The sequence below is a fragment of the Paramormyrops kingsleyae genome, chromosome 3 (genome assembly GCF_048594095.1).
Source record: "Paramormyrops kingsleyae isolate MSU_618 chromosome 3, PKINGS_0.4, whole genome shotgun sequence".
NCBI lineage: Eukaryota > Metazoa > Chordata > Actinopteri > Osteoglossiformes > Mormyridae > Paramormyrops > Paramormyrops kingsleyae.
Window position 1 is genome coordinate 3,106,931 of NC_132799.1, and position 21,003 is coordinate 3,127,933.

Sequence of the window (21,003 nt, forward strand, 5' to 3'; positions counted from 1 at the left end):
CTGCAATCTGGTTAAATTTAACCTCTTCTCTACCTACCCTCCTTCCCCCCCCCCAGTACAAATTTGCAAGGAACTTCATGCAGTGCCTGACACCCTCATCTGCGACTGTCGTAAGTCCCTCCCCCGTCAAGTAAGCAAATGCTTAACAGCAGCACTTCACAAGTGCTCAGCGCAATCGGCTGAAATGAGTAATTATGGAACCACTTTTTTGGTCAGATATTTCGACGAACCGCTTGATATTTCTGAATTTGCATTTGGTTTATTGTGTTTTGACATGACAAATGCATGCAGCCAGTGTGTTTTACGCCCCAATAGAGAATAGACGACGTCGACCGACTGAACGCACACATGTGGCAGATGGGCCACTACAATGTCCAGACATGCCTGAGCATGGTCCTGCTGTCCATCGCCATGGTGATGGCCGGATCGGGGGACCTGCGCGTGCTGCAGCTCTGCCGCTTCCTGCACCGCCGCACCAGCGGCGAGATGAATTACGGCTTCCACATGGCGCATCACATGGCACTGGGGCTGCTTTTCCTGGGAGGGGGAAGGTGGGTGCCCCTGACCGCACCCCGGCTCCTCGCTGTGACCCCCCCCCCCCCCAGCCACATAACCGCTAGACCCCTTAAACCCGGTGACCTGCACTCGTAGCCTCTAAGTGGGAGAGATGTGTGGCTCAGCGGAGTAGGACCCCATGGTCATGTTGATGTCACAGTGATGTCACTGTTAGGCCCCGCCCTAGGCCTTACGCCCCAGTTGATTCAGGGACTGTGAACGGCGGAGGTAGGGCAGCGCTGAGCTCCTGGCGGGTCGCCGTGTCTTTAAGCGCCGGAGCCCGGAGAGTGTCGGCCCAGCATGTTGGGTTCCTGTGTTTGTGCTGGGACCCGTGATCCTGCACAGAGGGAGGGGTCACTACACCCCCGCTCACCGTCCCTGTCCTCTCGGACATGCGGGCGCAGCTCTCAATGCGCAGCAGCTGTGGGTGGGCTCTCGGTTTGTCTGCGGCCTGGGGAATGCAAGGGGGGGGTGGCGGAATCGCTTTCAGATGTCTCTTGCTGGCGGCACTGCTGGTAGAAACCAGCTGCAGCTGGACGGAACCAGCCCACGCCAAGCGGGCTGAGCCCCCCCCCCCCCCCCAGACACACACCACCCAGGGTCTGGCTCTGGGTCTGGCTTCCTGCCGCGCCCCCCTCCCACCTCCCAGGAATTATGCTGCAGTTGTTTTCTATGACTGAATACGTCATGTCTCTGCACCCCACTCCCACTCTTCCGAGGGACCCCCCCACCTCAGATGGAGCTTGGCTTGCATCCCGTGGACTGCTTGGGGTGTGGTGTGGTGGGGCGGGGGGGGGGGGGTTGTTCCCACGCAAGGAAGGGAGTTGCCGGCTCCCTTGTGTGACTGCGAGAGCCTGGAATTTGGGTCAGGTTCCTCCTCCGCCGTTGGGGGGGTTTGTGGAGTCCGACGCGGCTCGGTCCTGCCCTGTGCTGCTGCTGGAGCTCTTAGTTTAACGTTACATTTTTCAGGGACTTGCAGCCCCAGAGCTCCGATACGAGTATTTGCCGTTCCTAACCCCCCAGGCAGTAGTGTGTCCTGCAGCCCCTCCAGTTGGCGTCCTGTAACATTAACGGAACACTTTCCTAATGTTTTATTTCAGCCTTATGTGTCAGAACAGGAAACTGGGTGTAATCAACCAGCTTTAGTTTGCTTTTAATTACAGAATAAATGAATGTCAGGGTGGGATGTCAGGGTGGGATGTGAGGGTGGGATGTGGTGGACATTCTCTGACCCCCGTATGCACACGCACTTGTGTTCCCCAGGTACACGCTGAGCACCTCCAACTCTGCCATTGCTGCCCTCCTCTGTGCCTTGTACCCCCACTTCCCAGCGCACAGCACAGACAACAGGTATGGTGCCCCCTCTATTCCGTAAAGATGGCTTTTATTACATGGAATTCAGATGTATAATTTTATGGGTAATATCTCTAGAATGTTGATATGTCTCTCAAGGGGCGGGGCATCATGGGGTGATGTGTCTCTCAAGGGGCGGGGCATCATGGGGTGATGTGCCTCAAGGGGCGGGGCATCATGGGGTGATGTGTTTCTCAAGGGGCGGGGCATCATGGGGTGATGTGTTTCTCAAGGGGCGGGGCATCATGGGGTGATGTGTTTCTCAAGGGGCGGGGCATCATGGGGTGATGTGTCTCTCAAGGGGCAGGGCATCATGGGGTGATGTGTCTCTCAAGGGGCAGGGCATCATGGGGTGATGTGTCTCTCAAGGGGCAGGGCATCATGGGGTGATGTGTCTCTCAAGGGGCAGGGCATCATGGGGTGATGTGTCTCTCAAGGGGCAGGGCATCATGGGGTGATGTGTCTCTCAAGGGGCGGGGCATCATGGGGTGATGTGTCTCAAGGGGCGGGGCATCATGGGGTGATGTGTCTCTCAAGGGGCGGGGCATCATGGGGTGATGTGTCTCTCAAGGGGCAGGGCATCATGGGGTGATGTGTCTCTCAAGGGGCGGGGCATCATGGGGTGATGTGTCTCTCAAGGGGCGGTGCTTGTTTGCACTTTAACAGACCGACACTAATTGCAGTTACGAGTGACACTGATGCCTTGGACACACCCCCACCCCCCCACAGGTATCACCTGCAGGCTCTGAGGCACCTGGCAGTCCTGGCGGCTGAGCCCCGCCTCCTCATCCCCGTGGACGTGGACACGTGCAAACCCTGCTACGCCCTGCTGGATGTAACTTATAAGGTGCCCCCCCCCCCCCCCCCCGACGCCTGCTGTGCTCCTGACACCACCGCGTCTTGTTTCAGGTATTAGATGAATACCATTGTTCATGTCATGTGACTCCCTCCCTCGGCGCCTCTGTTTGTCCACCAGGAGACTCCGTGGTACGAAGAGACCACAGTTGAGTTGATGGCCCCCACCATGCTGCCGGAGTTACACCTCCTCAAGCAGGTAGCTGGCGACCCCACCCCCCCATGGCACAGTTTGATGCTCTGCTTACATGCATGTTTATAATAAACCCCGAAGCCTCCACTCAGCATTGTTTTGAACCCTCGACCTGCCCCGGCTTACGGATTTGGTGGGGGGGTGTCTTGCAGGTGAAGGTCAAGGGGCCCCGGTACTGGGGGCTGACCATTGACACCAGCAGGGGGACTCAGCACCTGCAGTGAGTATTCGCTTTGCGAGGGGTGGGAAATTCACTCTCGTGATTCCTGCTCAGTTTGTGTGTCCTGGCTGCCCCCACTGAACCCCATGTCCCCCCCCCCCCCCCACAGGTCCATCCTGTCCTGCGACGGCGTGCTGTACGTGAAGCAGCGTGCTGGACAACTGCCATACAAGGACGACCCCCGCGGCTGGAAGAGCCTGCTGGCCCCCAGCGTCAACAACCACAACCCGGAAGTGCGCACATTCAAGGTAGGAGCCCTTGGAAAATGGACCCAACCCTGGCCGTATCCCCCAGCTAGTGAGGGGTCCAGTTGGGAGCTTCCCATCCCAGACTCGGGCCTTAATGATCCAGCCAGCGTCCTTAGCTTCTTTGTTCACTTCTCTCTTCTGTCCTTCCTCTCAGCCCGAGGCCATTTCCACCTTCACCTCGGACGCGGCGCTGGTCTCCTTCGCCGAATACTTCTGCAAACCCGCCGAGAACATGAAGGAGGTGAGCTTCCCCGCGCTCGGGCGCCGGCCCTCGCTGAGCCTCTGTCCGCTCCCACTGTTCACTTGCTCCTTCTGACCCCGATGTTATTCCTTAGAAACAGGACACGCTGGCTCTGTTCTCCGCCATCCTGTACGAGTGCGTCACCCAGGAGATCCCCGAAATCCTGCCCACCTACATCGCCGTCGATCAGGTGAGGGGCCGAAGTCTCCCGTCTGCGGCGAAAAGGTCGGGCGTCCTGCACGACACGGAATTCTTCAACCCATCTGCCCGCCTGCGCTTTACGTGTGTCTACTTGCAATGCTGCTGTCCTGCAGTGACATTTGATGGTCGCATTACACTGTCAGAAAAAGAGTACCAGTTTGTACCTTTGAGGGTACAATTACTTGTCACTGGGGCTGTACCCTCAAGGGTCTGCCAATTGTACCCTAGCTGTAGGTAAATGTACCTTTCATTCTAATTTAGGGTACAGAAATTGACCATTGGTGGTACATTAATGTTTGTATCTATACCCTTTTTTCTGACTGAGAAAAGGGTACAGATATGCCAGCGATGGCTTCAGGCTGCATCTGGTAATTAAGGGGGCCTTTTACCATGTGGCAGGTAAACCTTCTGTGTCCTGCGTGTGATAAAGACGGCAGCAGTGTTCATCACCATTCAAGTCGCTCAAACTACAGTGGGGGGGGCCAGGGGGAGGTGATTTTCTTTTAGGTGGGCCCCCAGAAATGACAAACCTACCCCTGGATGGAGAATGAGCTGCAAGTCACCCCGCAGCCCCTAGAGGCATGGGGAGGGCGGGCGGGGACTGCGCTGGCCGGTGTGTCTCTGATGTGATGCCCCCGTCCTCCCCCAGGCTGTACAGGGCCTCCGCGGGGGCGATGTGTGCGAGACCTTCACCCTGTGGCAGGTGAAGCTGGTGCTGGAGCTGTGTGACAGCCGAGTGCTGCAGGAGCGCCGCAGCGACCCCCACGACCGGGGGCTGCTCCTCAGCTCCGAGTTCCTGGCCATCATGAAGTGTTCTGCCGACCGGGCCTTGGACAGCTGGCTGTGTGGTGAGACCCCCCCCCCCGACACACACACACCCCGCAGGCCGGGAGGTGAGCATGGCCGCCTGGCAGAGCTCCAGCGTGAAGCTGCGCCCTCAAATGGGCGGCCAGTCCGCCTCCGCCGGCCTGGAGTAGCTGGGTCTTTAGGGTTAACAGCTTATCAATTAAACTGAGAGCGAATGGAAAGTCCCCAGTAAGGCAGATATGCAAAAACGTCTGCGTCTGCGTCTGCGTCTGCGCGGGAGGCGAACCACACAGGAAGTATGTGACACCTCTGCTCCGGCAGACAACAGCGCCATCCTGCAGAGCTACCTGAGGGGCCAGGGCTCTGCCGAGGGCCCCCACTCCGCCGAGGGCCCCCACTCCGCTGCGCTCGCCTGCTACCTGGTCTTCCACTCCATCCCCAGCTTCAGGAAGATGGCCGTCGACGACCTGGAAGGTAGGAGACCCACGAACTGGAGCCACGAACTGGTCTGTCCCCCATGAAGACACCAGACCCGCCATCTTTTTGGGGTTTAGTTTTAATTCCAGGGACACAGGTGGGGGGGAGGGGGTGATGAGTCATATGTAGTTTTATTTTTAAAAAGCGCCGGGTAATGAGGTGTATCTGTGCCCCCTCACCCGTGTCTCTCTCCTTTCCCAGGATGCACCTCTTTCCCGCAGCTGCTGTTGAGGTTCAGCCAGCTGGGGGTCCCTGTACGCGCCCTGCTCCGCCTGGCCCCCCTGCTGCTGGAGGCTGGAGACCCCGTGGGGGGGTGCCCTGTCTTCTAACGCTGCCCCCTGTCTGTCTGGGCTGCACAGACCCAGTAACGTCAAACCTCACTTAAGATCATTTCTTACCAAGTGCTGTACATAAAGTATTTCTTTTTACGTGAAACAATTTTTTGTCTGTGAATCTTAATGAAGGAAATTAAATGAAAAAAATAAATTCTAGGTCCTGTGACCTTTCTGGTCTGCGGGTCAGGAATCCAGTGGAAATCCAGTGGAAATCCAGTGGAAATATATATTGCCTCAGGAACATCTTCATACAGACTTCAGGATTTTACCATAATTTCTCGCTTTGAGAAGATTATTGGGCCAGATCTGGCCATTTTTCTGACTGGACGTTCTAGAATGTTCTCTTAGCTTTCGTCTGAGTGAGCAGAATCCTGTGTGGCAGGCACCTCCAAAAGGCCCAGTGCCGGATATAATTTCCACTTCTTGGGTTAAATTGGAATCCCCTGCATCCAGAATGTACGTTTTTGGCACATCAGAGATGCCAGTGGCCGTGTGGCTCCCAGCAATGGCTGCCGGACCACACAACGCAGCCCCGTGACCCGTAACGCTTCTGCGGAGAGTCTGTCTCCCGTTATGCCGCATGTGCGCCTGCAACAATGTGTGTGTTTACAGGTCTATCTGTTAGGAGATTCCGGTTTGGGTCACAGATGAAGTCACAGAGCTGAAACGGCCGGAGGTTCTGGTGAATTTCAGCTGTTGGTGATTCTTGTGACGCGTCGGGGGGCACAGCCGTCGGGGGGCACAGCCGTCAGTGCCCCTGCGGTTTCATGCCGTCATCCAGGGGAGTCCGTGTGGGGGGGGGGATGCGGAGTAGGAGGCATTGTGGACGACAATCACTACCCCTGACGCCACATGGGACGGGGGGTAAAGTCCCACACTGGGCCCCATTCGCTTTCTGACTGGTTCTCCCCTTTAATCTCCATGGCGACGCCGTTGGCAAACAGCCGTGGGAAGAAGGCCTTGTGGCACCAAGTTTCCTCTCTGATTCTGCAGGTTCTGCGTTACACTTTAAGACCCGACAGCAGATGTGGCGATACAACGTGGCCGCACTCCGGGACATACATCTGTGCCGATGTCGACGGCAGCCTGGATCAAACCAGATCTCTCTTCATTTATGGAGCATGTTACACACCTTAACTTACTGGTGACCCCTCCCCCCAACTCTGGGCAATGTGGGATCCTGAGGAGGGATTTAGGCACTTCTAATGTTTGAGTTTTTACTGTTGGGAATGTAAAACCCTGATTCCCACTCGTGGCGTTTTCGGCTCTGCCGCTGTCTCTGGCACAAGCGATAATCTTCCTGATGCCCTTCATAGGGGGGGGCTCGATGTATCAGGATGTATGCAGATTGCCATTCCGGTCTCTCTGGGCGTCCGTCTTCCTGGGCGATGTCGCGTTAAGCACGTCTTGAGCAGAGCCGGTAACTGCAAACAGTCATTGGGCCCCTTTCGCATCGTCTCCCAGAAATGTCAGAGGAAATGGCCCCACCCCACTGATAATGAGTCCTGAACAACACTGGATGATTCTTAGATTAAATATCATAGGCGAAGTTTCACAGGAGGGGGGGCAGAGTCTCGTGGGAAGTTTCCATCACATCACGGTTTGGGCTCTCTTCCCTTTTCAGAAGTGAACGCATCTTGCGGCCCAGCACGGATTCAGGGCGGGTCTGCAAGCCTGTGGTGGGTGACGTCGGCCCACTGGAATGCCTCTCATCTGCCTCCACGTGGCCGTCTCACACCACGCACAACAAAAGGCCCTTATGCCCCTGCCGAGCGGAAGCACGGTCCAGTTGTGCATCATGAGAGGAATTCCAGCTGCATTTTTTTTTTTTTGTAGAAACTCCAGTGCAAAGCTGGGTTTAGGTCACTGCACTTTATTTCTCAGGGCGTAGAGCCGCAGTTGTTTTCTAGCGAGTTCTGAGAATCACCAGGTATCAAATAGCACTGGCATCTCTACTGGAATGGCGGAGAAATTCCTCCAGAGAGGCATGGTGGTGGTGGCTCTTCCTGTTTGCTTTGGCTCTGTGGCCTGTGGCTCGCAGTAACCCGTGATGTGCTGTGCAGGAAGGGCCAGTCAGTCACACCGAACAGGCTCCGGAAAAGTCTCTCTGACACATTACAGTCCTGACGTCGCATACTGCTTGTCAGTTTGGGGGGGGGGGGCTGTTAAAAATGACAGAACAGCAGGGAGCTTCCTGGGAACATAAATGTGTTCTGGTTCATGGCCGTAACCACTAAGCAAACTTACACAGGGCGTGTATGAGGAAAACAGTCCACACATAAAACAATGCACATTCTCCGTTTTATTTTTATTTGTTGTCCATGTTAATGTTGTCGCCCATTGCCACGGCAGTATAATCTGCGTATTAATAAACCGTGTCTCTGGAGAGGGGTTTTTGAATCTGAGAGACGCTCGACTGTACAGCTGTGTTGGGCCTGTTTGAGCAGCCAGAACACAGCAAATTCCTCTCTCTGAGTAAACACATTCCAGGGTAAGTGCTCTGTGGTGGATGCAGCGTTCAAGGCTGCAGGAATTATTTCATTATCTGAGCTTGTGATCACAGAGCAGAAGTGTGGCTAGTGGCCTGAAGTCATGTGGACGTGAGCTGTTTCAAAAAGTGGGGCTCGGTAAAGATCAGTGTGAATGTCTGGAGAGGGATCCACACATGGCTGCCGTCCTGGGTGCTCTGGGGCATGACGACGGCCACATCTGTCCCTTAGCAGCTATTCAGTGCACAAACACCAAGGCTAAGCCACACTGAGTCTTCCAATATACATTGGTCACATGGAGAATATCAAAATGCTATAATTTACAGCAAACACGTTTACTACATATAAGTCAGTTTAGCTATTGTGATTTATCTAAGAGCTAATGCAATACCACTGCAGTGACATTCTAGAACATTTCATGAGAAGAACTGTATATAGATTGTGTGGATTGTCTGGCCGTATGTTGCTTTGCGGCAGTATCATAGGGGATAGTTCCCTGTATTGCCCTGTGAAAACACTTCCCGCCTGTTATGCCTATCATAAACGCACGAGCTGTCAATTTACGTGACCAGGACATCCAGAACAGGCAGAAAATACATTTTAAAATGTGACCGGAGCTCCTAAATATGGCATGGCACGTAGGATGCCGCAGGCAGGAAAGACTGGGGGCTGAATACACGCTTTTTCCATGGTGGATGGGGAGAGCCGCGAGCGCATGCAACAGCGCGAGCTTCACAGTTTCCTGGCAGCACCGTGCAACTAAGTTTGCTGTGTCTATTAATAAGTTCCCATCTTCAGCCAGTACGCTGCATCAGTTTAATCCGTGTGTGTGTTCGTTTTTGGTATTATATTTATTGTATGGACAGTAAAATATTGTGCAAATTTTTCAATTAGCCCACATAATGACGAATTCTGGCACTTTTTTTTCATTGAAACCGCATTGGGTCTTAGACGATGTCTGCATGAGGCGCGAGCTTCTACACACGTTTCTGTTAATTTCAGTCTGAATGAACACACTTTGCAGGTCTTAAAAAGGGAAAGGGCGAACGTGCTGCGATTTTTTTTTTTTTTGAGTGAAACTTTTTTTGTTGCAGTACAAGAGCCGTTGCTGTTAGATGTCAGTGTACGGGGTGGGTGTGACCGAGCAGAAGGGGAAAGCCACGGTTCAACCGCTGACTTACTTTGAATGGCAGTAGCACTACGAAATCCAGCCTACTGGGTGAATAGCGAGAGGACAAGCCAGTCTGACAGCAAGGGTCATTATATGATTACTGCCATCGGTGGAAGTACATTTGCTAGACAGTCACGCAGATTTCTCATAGTTAAAAAGTGTCCTGCGTCTCCGGTCCCGGACGTTCAAGTTTCCAGCTCCGGAGGGGAGAAGCGACGGTGCGCGGTAAGTAACGGGAAGCTGAGCAGCCCGCGGCCGCGGCGATCTGGCGTGAAGCCGCAGCTCCGGGCGCCCGTTTCAGGACGTGTGCAGCGTCAAAATGCTTATAATAAGCAGGAGTGCTAAAAGTTACAGTTTGGACAACTCACACACACCGACTTTATCTCGTGGGTTTCTCGTTCATTAAATTGAAAGCTGGCAGTTTAAACGTGATGCTCGGTCTCGAAGGTTTTTCCAAAAGATTTTTTTTTAATTCTCGGCAGACCTGCGTGCACATTTGAAAAGGAAAAGGTGGCATGGCACATGCAGCGGTGCGCTGAACGTTATCGACCAGAGAGAGGAAGTCTGTCGGTAGAGACTAGAGATAGTAAGTTAGGCTTCCTGTACCCCCCCCCCGGTCTCTATTTCAAACTCGACGGCTCAAACCTATGGTTAGACTGCAGAGTCATGCAGTTTCATTTTGCTGCGTTGCGTAGCCGCCGGGAGGGGGGTGTGTTCCTGTTGCTAAATGCGGCACCTGCTAAGCTGTATCTGGGGAGAAACGTCCCGGCCCCATGTAGCCGCTCGGCCCCTCGGCGCTGGGCTGCGTCTCATGCACGAGGTCCGTCTCCCCCTCTTTTCGTTTCTCCAAACATATATATCCAGTGAAAAAAGTTTCCGCTTCTTCGCCTTTTTTAGGGAGGGACTGTCCGACGTATTTAATACAATGGAGCTGCCTACGGCCGGTAGGGCGTGTGCCTATGGATCTGGGGGCGGCGGCTCGTTTCCGTTTGCCTCGTTTTATGTATTAGGGTCACGTATCAGAAATGAGTTTGCCTTCATTTCTCACATTGCCACGTGGAAATCAAATAAGTTAACCCTTTAAAACTAGAATCTTCGTGCAATTATTTGTTTCTGTTAGGGTGAGGATGGCAGGAATATAGCACACACTTAGACTCACCTTTATAAATGAACATGTAAGCTTTCTAGTGCAGCTTGTGGCCGAAGTCATTGTTTGTCGGGCGAATGTAGACTGATAGGACATAATTACAATGTCTGAACGCGGGCCGTTGTTTCTTACTGACACAATCAACCTGTTTTCTCAGTATTTCGGTATTACAGTTCTGGGATTTCCCACTGCCGCGTTCATTCATGTGGTTTTCATCTAGCAGAAAGAGCGAGGGTGCGATTCATTTTTTGAATAGAAAGGTGTTTTCCGTTTGTGCAATTCTTAAGCCCAGGGCCTCCACTGCAAACCTTTCCAAGGCGTAGGCTAAATGTAGAAGAAATGCGTGTTTTAAAACAGGGAATCTGTCTAATTTTCAAACAGTGTGTGTATGTATACATAAAACAGGAAAGGACAATTATTCTGAACTACGACCTGCAGCTACAGTTATGCAGAACTAAAGAAAAGGTTTGAGGATGTAAAAGTATTTCAGTGGGGAAACGGGTTATTCACTCCAGTGCTGAGTTTTAAAGGAAGTGTTAGTGTGGGTGTATGTAAATACGGAGAATGGCCTTATCTCTGGGCGGTCACACCGACCTTTTTGCCTGGAGCTTCATGCATGCGCAGACATTCTGTGATAAACCCAATAAGTGTTCGTTTTATTACTTAATTCTACTTCTTACCCCATCAAGAAATCATTAGGTTCACGAGTTTATTTTTTTAAATGATGGATGGATTAATGCATTTGTATTTTCTAGCCTAGGCCTAATATATACATATAATATAAGGTTCATCTATAAAATGCAGTCAGAAGCGTAACTCCCAGTGGATTAAATCAGGCGCCACTGTAAACTGAACCACATGTCAAAGACCCCTAGGTTACGTGGGAACGACGACCGTTCAGTAAAATTGGACTCAAACTTCTATGTAATTAATTGTCAGAGGAAAACTGACAAAGTGTGTATGTGTGTGTGATGATGACGATGACCGCCGAAACTGGACTTGAAAGAACGATCAGTGCATATTATGGGTTTATTTTGGCTGCTTCTCGCAGTTTGGGGACGTTTTTGAGACGAGGCTGGATATTGCAGCAAATATCAAGTGAAGGCGCCACTCGTGACGAAACGAAAAATCATTTTTTTTTCGAGTGGCAGTATGACTAAAATGTGAATGCGACCGCTGTTCTGTAAATGAATAGGATGGTGGTGTGCAGCTTGAAATTGCTGCACGGTGCGCTTCCAGTAAATCCGGCAATCGCTGTATCAGAGAAGAGGAAGTGGTGGTACGGAGGTCATACATCGAGAAAACAGTATTTTAGAAGACGAGGCCATTGAGACAGTTAAAATTGGTGGCAGTTGATTTTGTTTTACAGACTGTTGCACTCTTTCGGAGACGTATACGCCTACATACAATTCATGTGCATGTTACATATTATAATAATTACAATAGGAACTGTTCGTTTTCATTATTTAGGGTTCAAACGCCTTGGCCTCCTGCACACGTTCGCCGCATTGTATACACTTAAAATTCTCTTTCAGTCAAGTAAGACGCATGCATTTTTCCACAAACATTTTGTAAATATAAAACTGTTTCAATGGTCTACAGTCTTGTTAACGATTGTGGATCTAAATTGAAAACAAAAAGCTTGGTGCGTGTTTACAGTATACACACCTCCCAACTCCCACGGTTGTGTGTATAAGCAGCTGATTATTATCACTATATGCGCCTGTCATGGTAGGGCCATATGCATACCTTGACAAAGGCGGATATGCAGCGTATGCCAAAGAACGCCGCTGCATTTGATTTGTGGAGCGTGTGAGCTACGCATTAACATGTACGTTCTGCTTCAGAGGACAACATTCCCGCATGTATGTTGGAGACTTTTGGTGAAAGTGTGATTTGTAGCCTGAAAGGTAAACTTAGTGAGAAATACTTCGTTGCAGGCTCACTGTAAAGTGTGAATGAAAGTGTATGTGATGGTTCCCTTTTCAAAACGGAAGCGCGCGCTCGGAGCGAAAAAGCGCGAGCTAGGAGCCCATGACGCCTGTCATTTTGGCAATTTCGGTGGCAGTGGAGCCAAATCACCGTATGCATATGGGCGGCATAGAAATATGGTCTGTATGTTGTGGAAATACGCCTCAAGTTCGTTTCATAAAGGAGTGTATCCGTTTTTGGAAATACCGAGCTCATGATGCACCAAACGGTGATCCTTACGAGAAACGTGTCTCTCGGTAGCGCTGGTGCGGCTGCGTGAATACGCGTAATGCTTTAATGAATTTCACACTTTGCAGCGAAGCGAATAACTGAACAAGTCGTTTTAGTGTAGCAAGTTCTACGAAATTCAGTTTTGCAATATTACAGTGTTGCTAAAATGTGACACAACTGCTACAGTGACATTATGACCTTTCCAATGTTCTTCTGATCCCTTCTGAGCGAACAAGATGTTTCAGCATATCCTCCTGAGACCCGACCTATTCATTTATGTCCATTGTAGTGGGCATTGTATTTTTGCATTTATTTTTGCACTGATGTTGGGAAACGTATTTATTCTTGTTGTGCACTAAAGAGGACATGCTGTGAAATTAAAATAAGAATAAATTTGAAAAAATCTAAATTGTAAGATGTCTTATTTCCTCCAAAGACAAATAACCTAAAACCGAAGGACACTTTTTTCCTTGGGTCTCAGGAGGAAATGCTTGGTTATGGCGTGCACGTGCTTCCCTCTGCTGGTTGAATAAAGAAAATGCACATTTTTCCCTTTTGCAATGACTGGCCTTGAACTGTTCCGCAAAAGGTTGGCTACCTTTGAAACATGTTTTGTCGCGATAAAGAGAAAACGGACATTGCCTTAAAATACAATAAAATAAATATTGGCAAGCCTGCAGGTTTAACTGTTCGATAATCCACAGGAGTCGGTAAACGAGGTAAGTGTCTTGTTTTAGTTGCATCAGTGCTGACATATTTTCGAGCCCCGGGCACCATTGTCTTAAGGTAAATTTATGGTGCTTTTCCACTGCATAGTACGGCACAGCACGGTTCAGTACAGCTCACCTTGGTTTGGCTCAGTTCGGCTCGGTTTGTGTTTCGACTGCAGTTTAGTGCCGCTTTAGAGTGGGCGGGATTATTCACGTGTCGTTATAGTTGCGCCGCCTCTACTGCCGTGACATCATCGTAAACGCGCCACAAACAAACACACAACAATGGAGCATATCGACGGAATGGTGTTCTTCATTCTCGGCATGTGGATGTTTTTAACAGCAAGACGAAGGAGTTTGTTTCAAAAGAGGCTGATGGTGTGTCCGAACCTTCGCTGGCTGTGCTAAAAATCTAGCGGGTCTGTTGTGTCTCGTGTCGCAAGTTCAGTGACGCAGTAATGACGATTTTCTCCGGCCAATCAGTGACCAGTAGAGTTTACACGTCACGTTTTGGTAACGGTTCGGCGCGCTTGGAACCTCGGCTGAGGTGGTACTAAAAAAAGGACCAGGTACCAGGTACTGTTCCCAGTGGAAAACCCCCCAATAGTGAGCTGAACTGAACCGTGTCGTGCCGTACTATGCAGTGGAAAAGCACCATTAGTGTACGAACCAAACCCTCTTTGGCACGGTTGAATTTACCATTTTAGATTTAGACAAAAAAGCACTTTGCTAGTACCGTAACATCTGATGTCATACGAAACACAAACCCATATATCAACTTGCGGACTAACGTGAAACTAACGCGTTAATATTGATTTTGGCGAAAATCACCAAAATTGTACAGATCCGCACATTACGCAACTTCAAGTATATCGCGTTTAAATCTGGTACCATTTGCGTGTTCTCCATGTTTGGTGTGGGCTTCCACCCCGTATTACAGGGTTTCTCGAACAGTCTACAGTAGCGCGTGTGCTCTTTGACGGACTGGAACCCCGGGCAGGAGGCGTGCTGCCTCACTGGGATGGGCTTCTAAGCTCACGATGACCATGCCTTTGATAAGCGCTCTTTAGATGATGGGTGATTCCTAAATGCTCCACTAGGCGGAGGTATGTCCCCGTGTTTTTATTACCGTATCGGCGTCTCTAAGGGCTTTACAAGTGTGTTACATTTATTGCTATTTTAGCTACGGCCGTTAAACAATCAATGACATCTGGTATAATGCAACATCTGGCTGTTACATGTGAACAAAGAACAGTGCGACAGTTTCATGCTTGTAATGTAAATCATTTTAAATTATATTTTAAAATCAGTTATGAGAGATGGTCCACAAGACACAGGACATGTATCTATAAAGCAGTTGACAGTAAGGATAAGTGTTCATATTTTTTTTTGTAAAATGCTACATCTTTTTTTTTTAAGCTCAAGGTAATCCCGTCACAACTACACATTTAAGGGGAGCACCAATCCAAATGCAGTCATTGTATAAAAACTCTTCAATATTGAAATATTCCACAATTTAAGTTGAGTTAACAAATAGACTGGAATGTTTTGGCATATTGGGAGAGTGAATAGTTGAGTCTTCAGGACCCACCACTGTCATGGCTGGTTAATGTCTCATAAATGGGAGCCAGCTGGACTAGGGTCCGTTTTCGTTAACTGGTTTCAGAGGTAAAGTAGAAATCCTGTGATGCTGTAATGCTCAGGTGGATGCAGAATTGCCTCCTGGACCTCATTGATAGTTTCAGTCAGCCACCATTCCTCACAGACCATGTTTACACAGTCAGTCACAGTGAGTCTCAGGAGACAGTCTGTGCTTAGTGTTCTGGGTCTGTACCTGGTCTTTGTTATGTTAGGGTCAGTACCTGGTCTTGGTTATGTTAGATTCTGTACCAGGTCTTTGTTATGTTAGGGTCTGTACCTGGTCTTGGTTATGTTAGATTCTGTACCAGGTCTTTGTTTTGTTAGGGTCTGTACCAGGTCTTTGTTACAGTATGTTAGGGTCTGTACCAGGTCTTTGTTATGTTAGGGTCTGTACCTGGTCTTTGTTATGTTAGGGTCTGTACCTGTTTTGGTTATGTTAGATCTGTACCTGATCTTTGTTATGTTAGGGTCTGTACCAGGTCTTGATTATATTAGATCATTACCTGGTCTTGGTTATGTTAGGGTCTGTACCTGGTCTTTGTTATGTTAGGGTTTGTACCTGGTCTTGGTTATGTTAGGGTCTGTACCTGGTCTTGGTTATGTTAGGGTCTATACCTGGTCTTGGTTATGTTTAGGTCTCTACCCGGTTTTGGCTATGTCAGGGCTTGTTATTGGTCTTGGTCTTGGTATCATAACCTGTGTATGTTTTGTCATGGTTCATTCCCTGCCTGCCCTCCAGCTCACCAAGACCAGTGGTGGTGTCAAGCTGTGTAAATTGCTTCTGATAAGTCCCAATACCCATCCAATGAGATTTGTCTAGAGAGGTATTAAAACAATAATCCTTTACAGACTCTCTCACACTGAGCAAAATGTAAGATGTTTGCTGTTTTTGAAACAGACAGGATTATATCTGTAGGGTGTGTGTGCATGTTGTAGATTTGGGTGAGGGCGCGCATGGCGTCATTATCCGCAGGTGCTCGGACTGGCACAATGCCCAGGTGTTGTTCACAGCCGCACAGTACCACCTGACCTCCTCCCAGATCGGCGCCCAGGTGCTCAGCCATGGCTGCCGGCGGTTCAGACAGCAGAGTGCTGTCTTGTGGTCGGAACCAGCCTGGCAGGCGGCCGCTCCAAGCCTGAGAGGTGTGGGCTTGCAGGAGCCGTCAGGGGGCCTCTTACTGCGGTGATGTTTGCGGTCGATCCTCCCCGAGGTGTCTCTCATCTCCAGGGCCATACAACCACCTCACGCTGATCTGTCTTCAGTGCGGACTGTGAGAACTCATTCGTGTTGTGCTCTCTAGGACTTACTGGCCTGGAGTGCGGATTCAAGTCATGGGGGGAGGTTACGGACAGTCATTGTGCAGTAGATGCATCAGTAAACTTCCAGCTTTAGAAAGGATGCATCATTTAGGGAGGACACGCCACCTACAGGACACACATGAAAATGCCCTTAATGTCTCCTCCTTCACACTCTGCTAGGGATACCAGAGGATGAACATGAAGTGAGGAGCATAACCTCAGAGTCTTACCGCTCTAAATGACCCTTAACATCAGTCCTTGTTGCGGCATACACCATGAATGCACGCGCAGTCTGGCTGCAGTGAATCACTCAGGAACTGCTCAGCACGGGAAGCAGTCAGGCCGTCCCTTTGTCAAAAGCTTTCTTCACATCTAGACCCTGATGCTCACAGCAAAGAGGCCCCAGCTCCGGAGTTTTTGGGAAGGATGTTGCCGTGACTACAAGGCATAAAAGCATGTCTGTGGCAGACAGGATGTGGACTGGACTCCCGCATGCTTTGGGGGGGGCGACCTTCAGACTCGTATTTTTGATGATGTCACTCGTTGAACAGGGCAGCTTAATGACTCGTCACCCAGTAGGCAGAGGGGATGCCTGGCTGGGGATGTGGATGCATGCATGGATTTAGGACTGGTGTTAGTAACTCCCAGGCCATCGACCCCCAAAATGTGAGGACTGAATACTTCCGCAGGCTTCCATACTCTTGTCCTGAAGGGTCTTGGATATGCATCCTTATGGTTTCTTAAGGATTTGAGGTAACGCTCAATTTTAGGAGACTCCTACTGCTCATAGAGCAGCCATTAAACCTTCAGGAGGTCCTTGTTTCCATCACTTCCTGATGAATGAGTTGTATATGTGAATAGCTTGGAATATTGATTCCCTAATGAATCCCCCCCCCCCACTCACACCACACCACAAAGATGCTGAAAGTTCTCATGCCTTCATTTTGTTTCTTGGTCAAACCTGACAGAGTCTCCACCTCGGACTCTGGGCCTCCCCAGAGAGGGTATAAAATTGCAAGATATTGATTGGCTGTTTTATGTGATCCCCCTCCCCCCCCCCCCCCAAATTGACAAGGCTCATTTGCCGTGGTAACGGCAAGCACTGAGAAAGTGTCTGGGATCGACTTCACACGCGAGATCAGCGGTGCTGTGGGGACGCGTGGGGCTGGGGGGCCAGCTGCTGCCCCCCCTGCAGGTGTCTCCTGCATTAATGGCAGTGTCAAGCTCTGCCCTGTCACAAGCCACCGGCTTGCATGCAAAGCGAGCGGCGGGTGTGTGCGCGCACGTGTGCGAGTGTGTGAGTCAGCGTGTGGCAGTTAGTCCACAGTATTCAGTAGATATTCTCACTAAAAGCTAAAATCAGAGATTAAGCTTAGTCACACTTCACAGATGCATCAAACATCAGGAGAATAGGGAGGCTCTCGCAGATATACTGTAGACAAGCTCGTCTAACCCATTGCATTATGGGTGGGTGGGTGCGTGTCACACATCAGTACACCATGGGCGGGCAGACCTCATAGAAGCGCAGACCACCTCAGCCCTGTCTGTTCTCACGGGCGGACGTAAATGAAGATCCGCAGGACACCTTATCTCGATAATCTCTCAGTTCTCTCTCTCTCCCCCCGACCCCTGCTGCACCTGTGGATCTGATGCTGGCCCGATTGTGAGCGAGGACAGTGACGTTTGCCAAGCCACGTGGCACCTGCGGGCTGTCTGGGTGAGGGGGACAGAGACAGCTGTCTCACGGGGCAGCATTAGCTGGTCATGTCCAGCATCAGTGCGACAAAGTGCCTTGTTCCGTAACGACCAAGACTGCTTTTCTGCTTCACTCTCGGTGTGCTTCCTTCCAGACATATAAACAGTCACATCATCGCAGAAAGAGTATTTTATAGTCTGGTGACAGCTTGAGCAGTGCAGAGTGGCGGTGCTGGAAGCCTCAGGTGGGTTTGCAGAAGACAGCAGAGCGGTCTGGCTGGGCTCTAGGGTCCCTGCTGGTAGCAGCATTCGGTACTGATCACAATCTCAGCCATGATTGTAGATATAAGCCTTGCTACTATATTAGCATGTATGCTAGCAGCTTTTTAGCATACAACAATTCGGTTTTTCTGCTCTGGTCTGTTGCACGTTTTGTGGGATTGTCTGAAAACGTTTGTTTGGAAACGTCAAAGGTGGTGCCAACAGTTTGTGGTCCGTAGTCTGGACTCAGCCACTCTTGTTTTGGGTAAATGGTGACCTCTTTGGAACTTCCACACATAAGACTGGGTGGGCATTATCCCGGGGGGCGTTTGGGGAGCAGTCAGCGCGTTCCTGAAGGAGCTTTGAAATTGCTTGGGGGAAATGGGACTTGTGGAAGGTTTTAGGTTCAAGAGCCAGCGGGGGATCTTCTGTTGTACCTTTTATTTTGACCCAAAGCACAGCAATTTTTTTTCTAAGTCAAATCATGGACACCCATCAGATTCACGAGCAAAACTTGAGATTCCTGAGTTGAGGTTTGAGGGGATTTGTTGGGTGAAGGGTCTTAATTCAAAACGAATGGTGTAACTGGGTAAAACTCCAACATTTTAAGCTGGATAAGTTACCTTTGATAAAAAAATAATAGCTAAGAAATTTGTGAATGAAACCTCAACTCCACCCCTGTTGCGTCCACTTCCAGAAAGACCACATCTGAGCCAGATGTTTAGAAGAATTTCAGCAGCTTCCCATCCAGATGTCCCTCTCACACATGTATCCCATGCAGAATGCGTCCTCTGCGGTCGGATGTGACACATATCTGTCTCCGGACTGGCTGATGGGGGCCACCCACGAGAAACAGAGGCGGGGCCGCAACTAGCCTCATAATGCAGGGCCTGTCCTTCCGGCATGTTCCGGCTGGTTTCGACTCGCTCACACAAGCCGGTGGCTGCATCGAGGGCTGAGTCGGGTCCCCTCTTCCTATTATTTGACTGGTCAGATCCCCCCCCCCCCCTCATGTCAAGATGGGCTTCTGATGTAGTGTAAAAAGGGAAATTATGATAGCGCGAAACAGTTCAGACCTTACGGGTTCAGACGGGCAGGGCCCCTGGGGGATACAGCCTGCACCTGCCTGACAGGACGGCCCGCCCTGGGGGTGTCAGCGGGCTGTTCAGGGTGGGCGCACACATCTTCGGGTAATTTTACTTCCGATAATAAACACAGATTGGTGTTATTTCTGTGTGCATATTAGAGACGCAGGTCACGATTTTCACTCAGAACACTGCAATTAGGACTCTATAGAATTAGCACTCTCAAATTTAAGGTCAAAGGAAAGTATGAATGGTGTGTTAAAATGCATGGGTGAGCACTGCTTCCAGATTATGGTACATTTCCACATGTGTCAGAAACTCTTCTCTCTCTCTGATTCAGTCCGATCGGGGCCACTGTTCCCATTACTCAGATGTAAATATCACATAGCTCACCTAACGGCATCTACAGGCCCACGCCGTAACACACAGCCAGCCAGCCTCATATTTCATTATTCTCAGGTTTTTTTTCCTGTGTGAGACTCTTAAATACTGCAGTATGTTCCTGGGCTGAATATACAGTGTATTTGACTTTTCACCTGAAAGTCGTGTTCCACACCTCACAGTTCAATCTCTTGTTCCTGTTATTAAGGGGATTTACATCCATCTTCCTGTTTTTTTCCCACACACCAGTGTAAACATGTGGGTTGTACAAAAAATTCCTTGCCATTCCTTTCATGGGAAAAGAACTCATATTAACTGAACTGGGGGCTGTCCTGGGACCAGTAGGCCACTCGGATATGGGAAAGTCTTGCTCGGAAGCGTGGGAATGGAATCCTCATGGGGAGGGTCACATGACCGGAGTCTCTTTCTCTCTCTCTCTTTATCCCCCATGGGACCCTTGATGGCCATATGGTCTGTGTGTGTGACGTCGGTGTTCAGGAATCCCCGGGCCTTCAGGATCAGCTGACACCCATCAAAGCCAGAGAAGACATTTTTCAATTAGTCTGGTAATACTTGACAGGCGCAAATATTTAATGGCGCTACTAATATTTAATGACTCAGTTATGACTGAAGTACAAATCATGAACATCTGCTGCTTGAGATTAAAGATGCGTCAATAATGATGAACAAACATGAGATCAGTATTTCACTTGTGTTATTCATTACTTCTTCCTTCAGTAGTTCACAAAGGTTTACGGAATTAACAGATATCAAATATAGTAACTATTTGAGATAAAACATGCGTTACGAACATGAGGTCAGTATGTAACTAAGACTTAGTTAATTAATAAATAAGTAATAGCTTAATATCCAAATTGCTGGCAGAAGTGGGCAGTCTGTGGGCAGTCTGTGGGCAGTCTGTGGGCAGGACGCAGCAGCAGGTAGCCCCACTACATGAACACGGCATCAGAACATAATGATTCATTTCTCGCTCTTAATGGGCCCTGTTTTTCCTTACGAGCAAATATAAGAGGTTCACCTAAACTGACCCTTAAATGTCAAATCGTAATTCTCAAACAGTGATACTGAAGGAAACACCATGCGTAAAAAGGGGCCGGTTTCAAGGCGAAATGAGTCACGGCAGGCCGCCTTACTCATCGCAAAGCGATTCTCTCACATAGCAGGGTACATATAGAGCACACATACCGTAAGAGAGCCGTCTTGTTGACTGCAAGCTCCGGAGAGGAGAAACTGAAAGCACGGCAAACAAAAGCTGTATGTGTTTTTGAAAAGGGCACCTAACGTGACGGTAAAGGACCTGACCGCGGTTAAATGTCTTCAGTTTCCAAACTTATGTACAGAAATCATCAGGGTGCTTCAGATCATAGGCTGACTGCATGGGAGAAGCTGTACTCAGGCCCGAAATGAAAGGGACTC

At 49.8% G+C, this 21,003-nt stretch overlaps 1 protein-coding gene and 1 long non-coding RNA gene across 4 annotated transcripts in view; both read left to right on the forward strand.

The window, feature by feature from the left end:
• Positions 1-5,636, forward strand: part of anapc1 (anaphase promoting complex subunit 1) — a 28,029-nt gene extending 22,393 nt beyond the window's left edge. For all 3 annotated transcript variants that reach the window (XM_023828203.2, XM_023828202.2, XM_023828204.2), the window contains 12 exons: positions 57-110; positions 316-551; positions 1,819-1,905; positions 2,638-2,755; positions 2,885-2,962; positions 3,109-3,176; positions 3,286-3,424; positions 3,579-3,665; positions 3,760-3,855; positions 4,516-4,714; positions 4,995-5,147; positions 5,352-5,636. In XM_023828203.2, the coding sequence (XP_023683971.2) occupies positions 57-110; positions 316-551; positions 1,819-1,905; positions 2,638-2,755; positions 2,885-2,962; positions 3,109-3,176; positions 3,286-3,424; positions 3,579-3,665; positions 3,760-3,855; positions 4,516-4,714; positions 4,995-5,147; positions 5,352-5,479 (1,443 nt within the window). In that variant the 3' untranslated portion in view covers positions 5,480-5,636. The remainder of the gene's footprint in view (positions 1-56; positions 111-315; positions 552-1,818; positions 1,906-2,637; positions 2,756-2,884; positions 2,963-3,108; positions 3,177-3,285; positions 3,425-3,578; positions 3,666-3,759; positions 3,856-4,515; positions 4,715-4,994; positions 5,148-5,351) is intronic.
• A 3,412-nt stretch (positions 5,637-9,048) lies between these two features.
• Positions 9,049-21,003, forward strand: part of LOC111852348 (uncharacterized) — a 41,625-nt gene continuing 29,670 nt past the window's right edge. Inside the window, exon 1 of the long non-coding RNA XR_002840212.2 lies at positions 9,049-9,370. This is a non-coding gene — a long non-coding RNA (uncharacterized lncRNA). The remainder of the gene's footprint in view (positions 9,371-21,003) is intronic.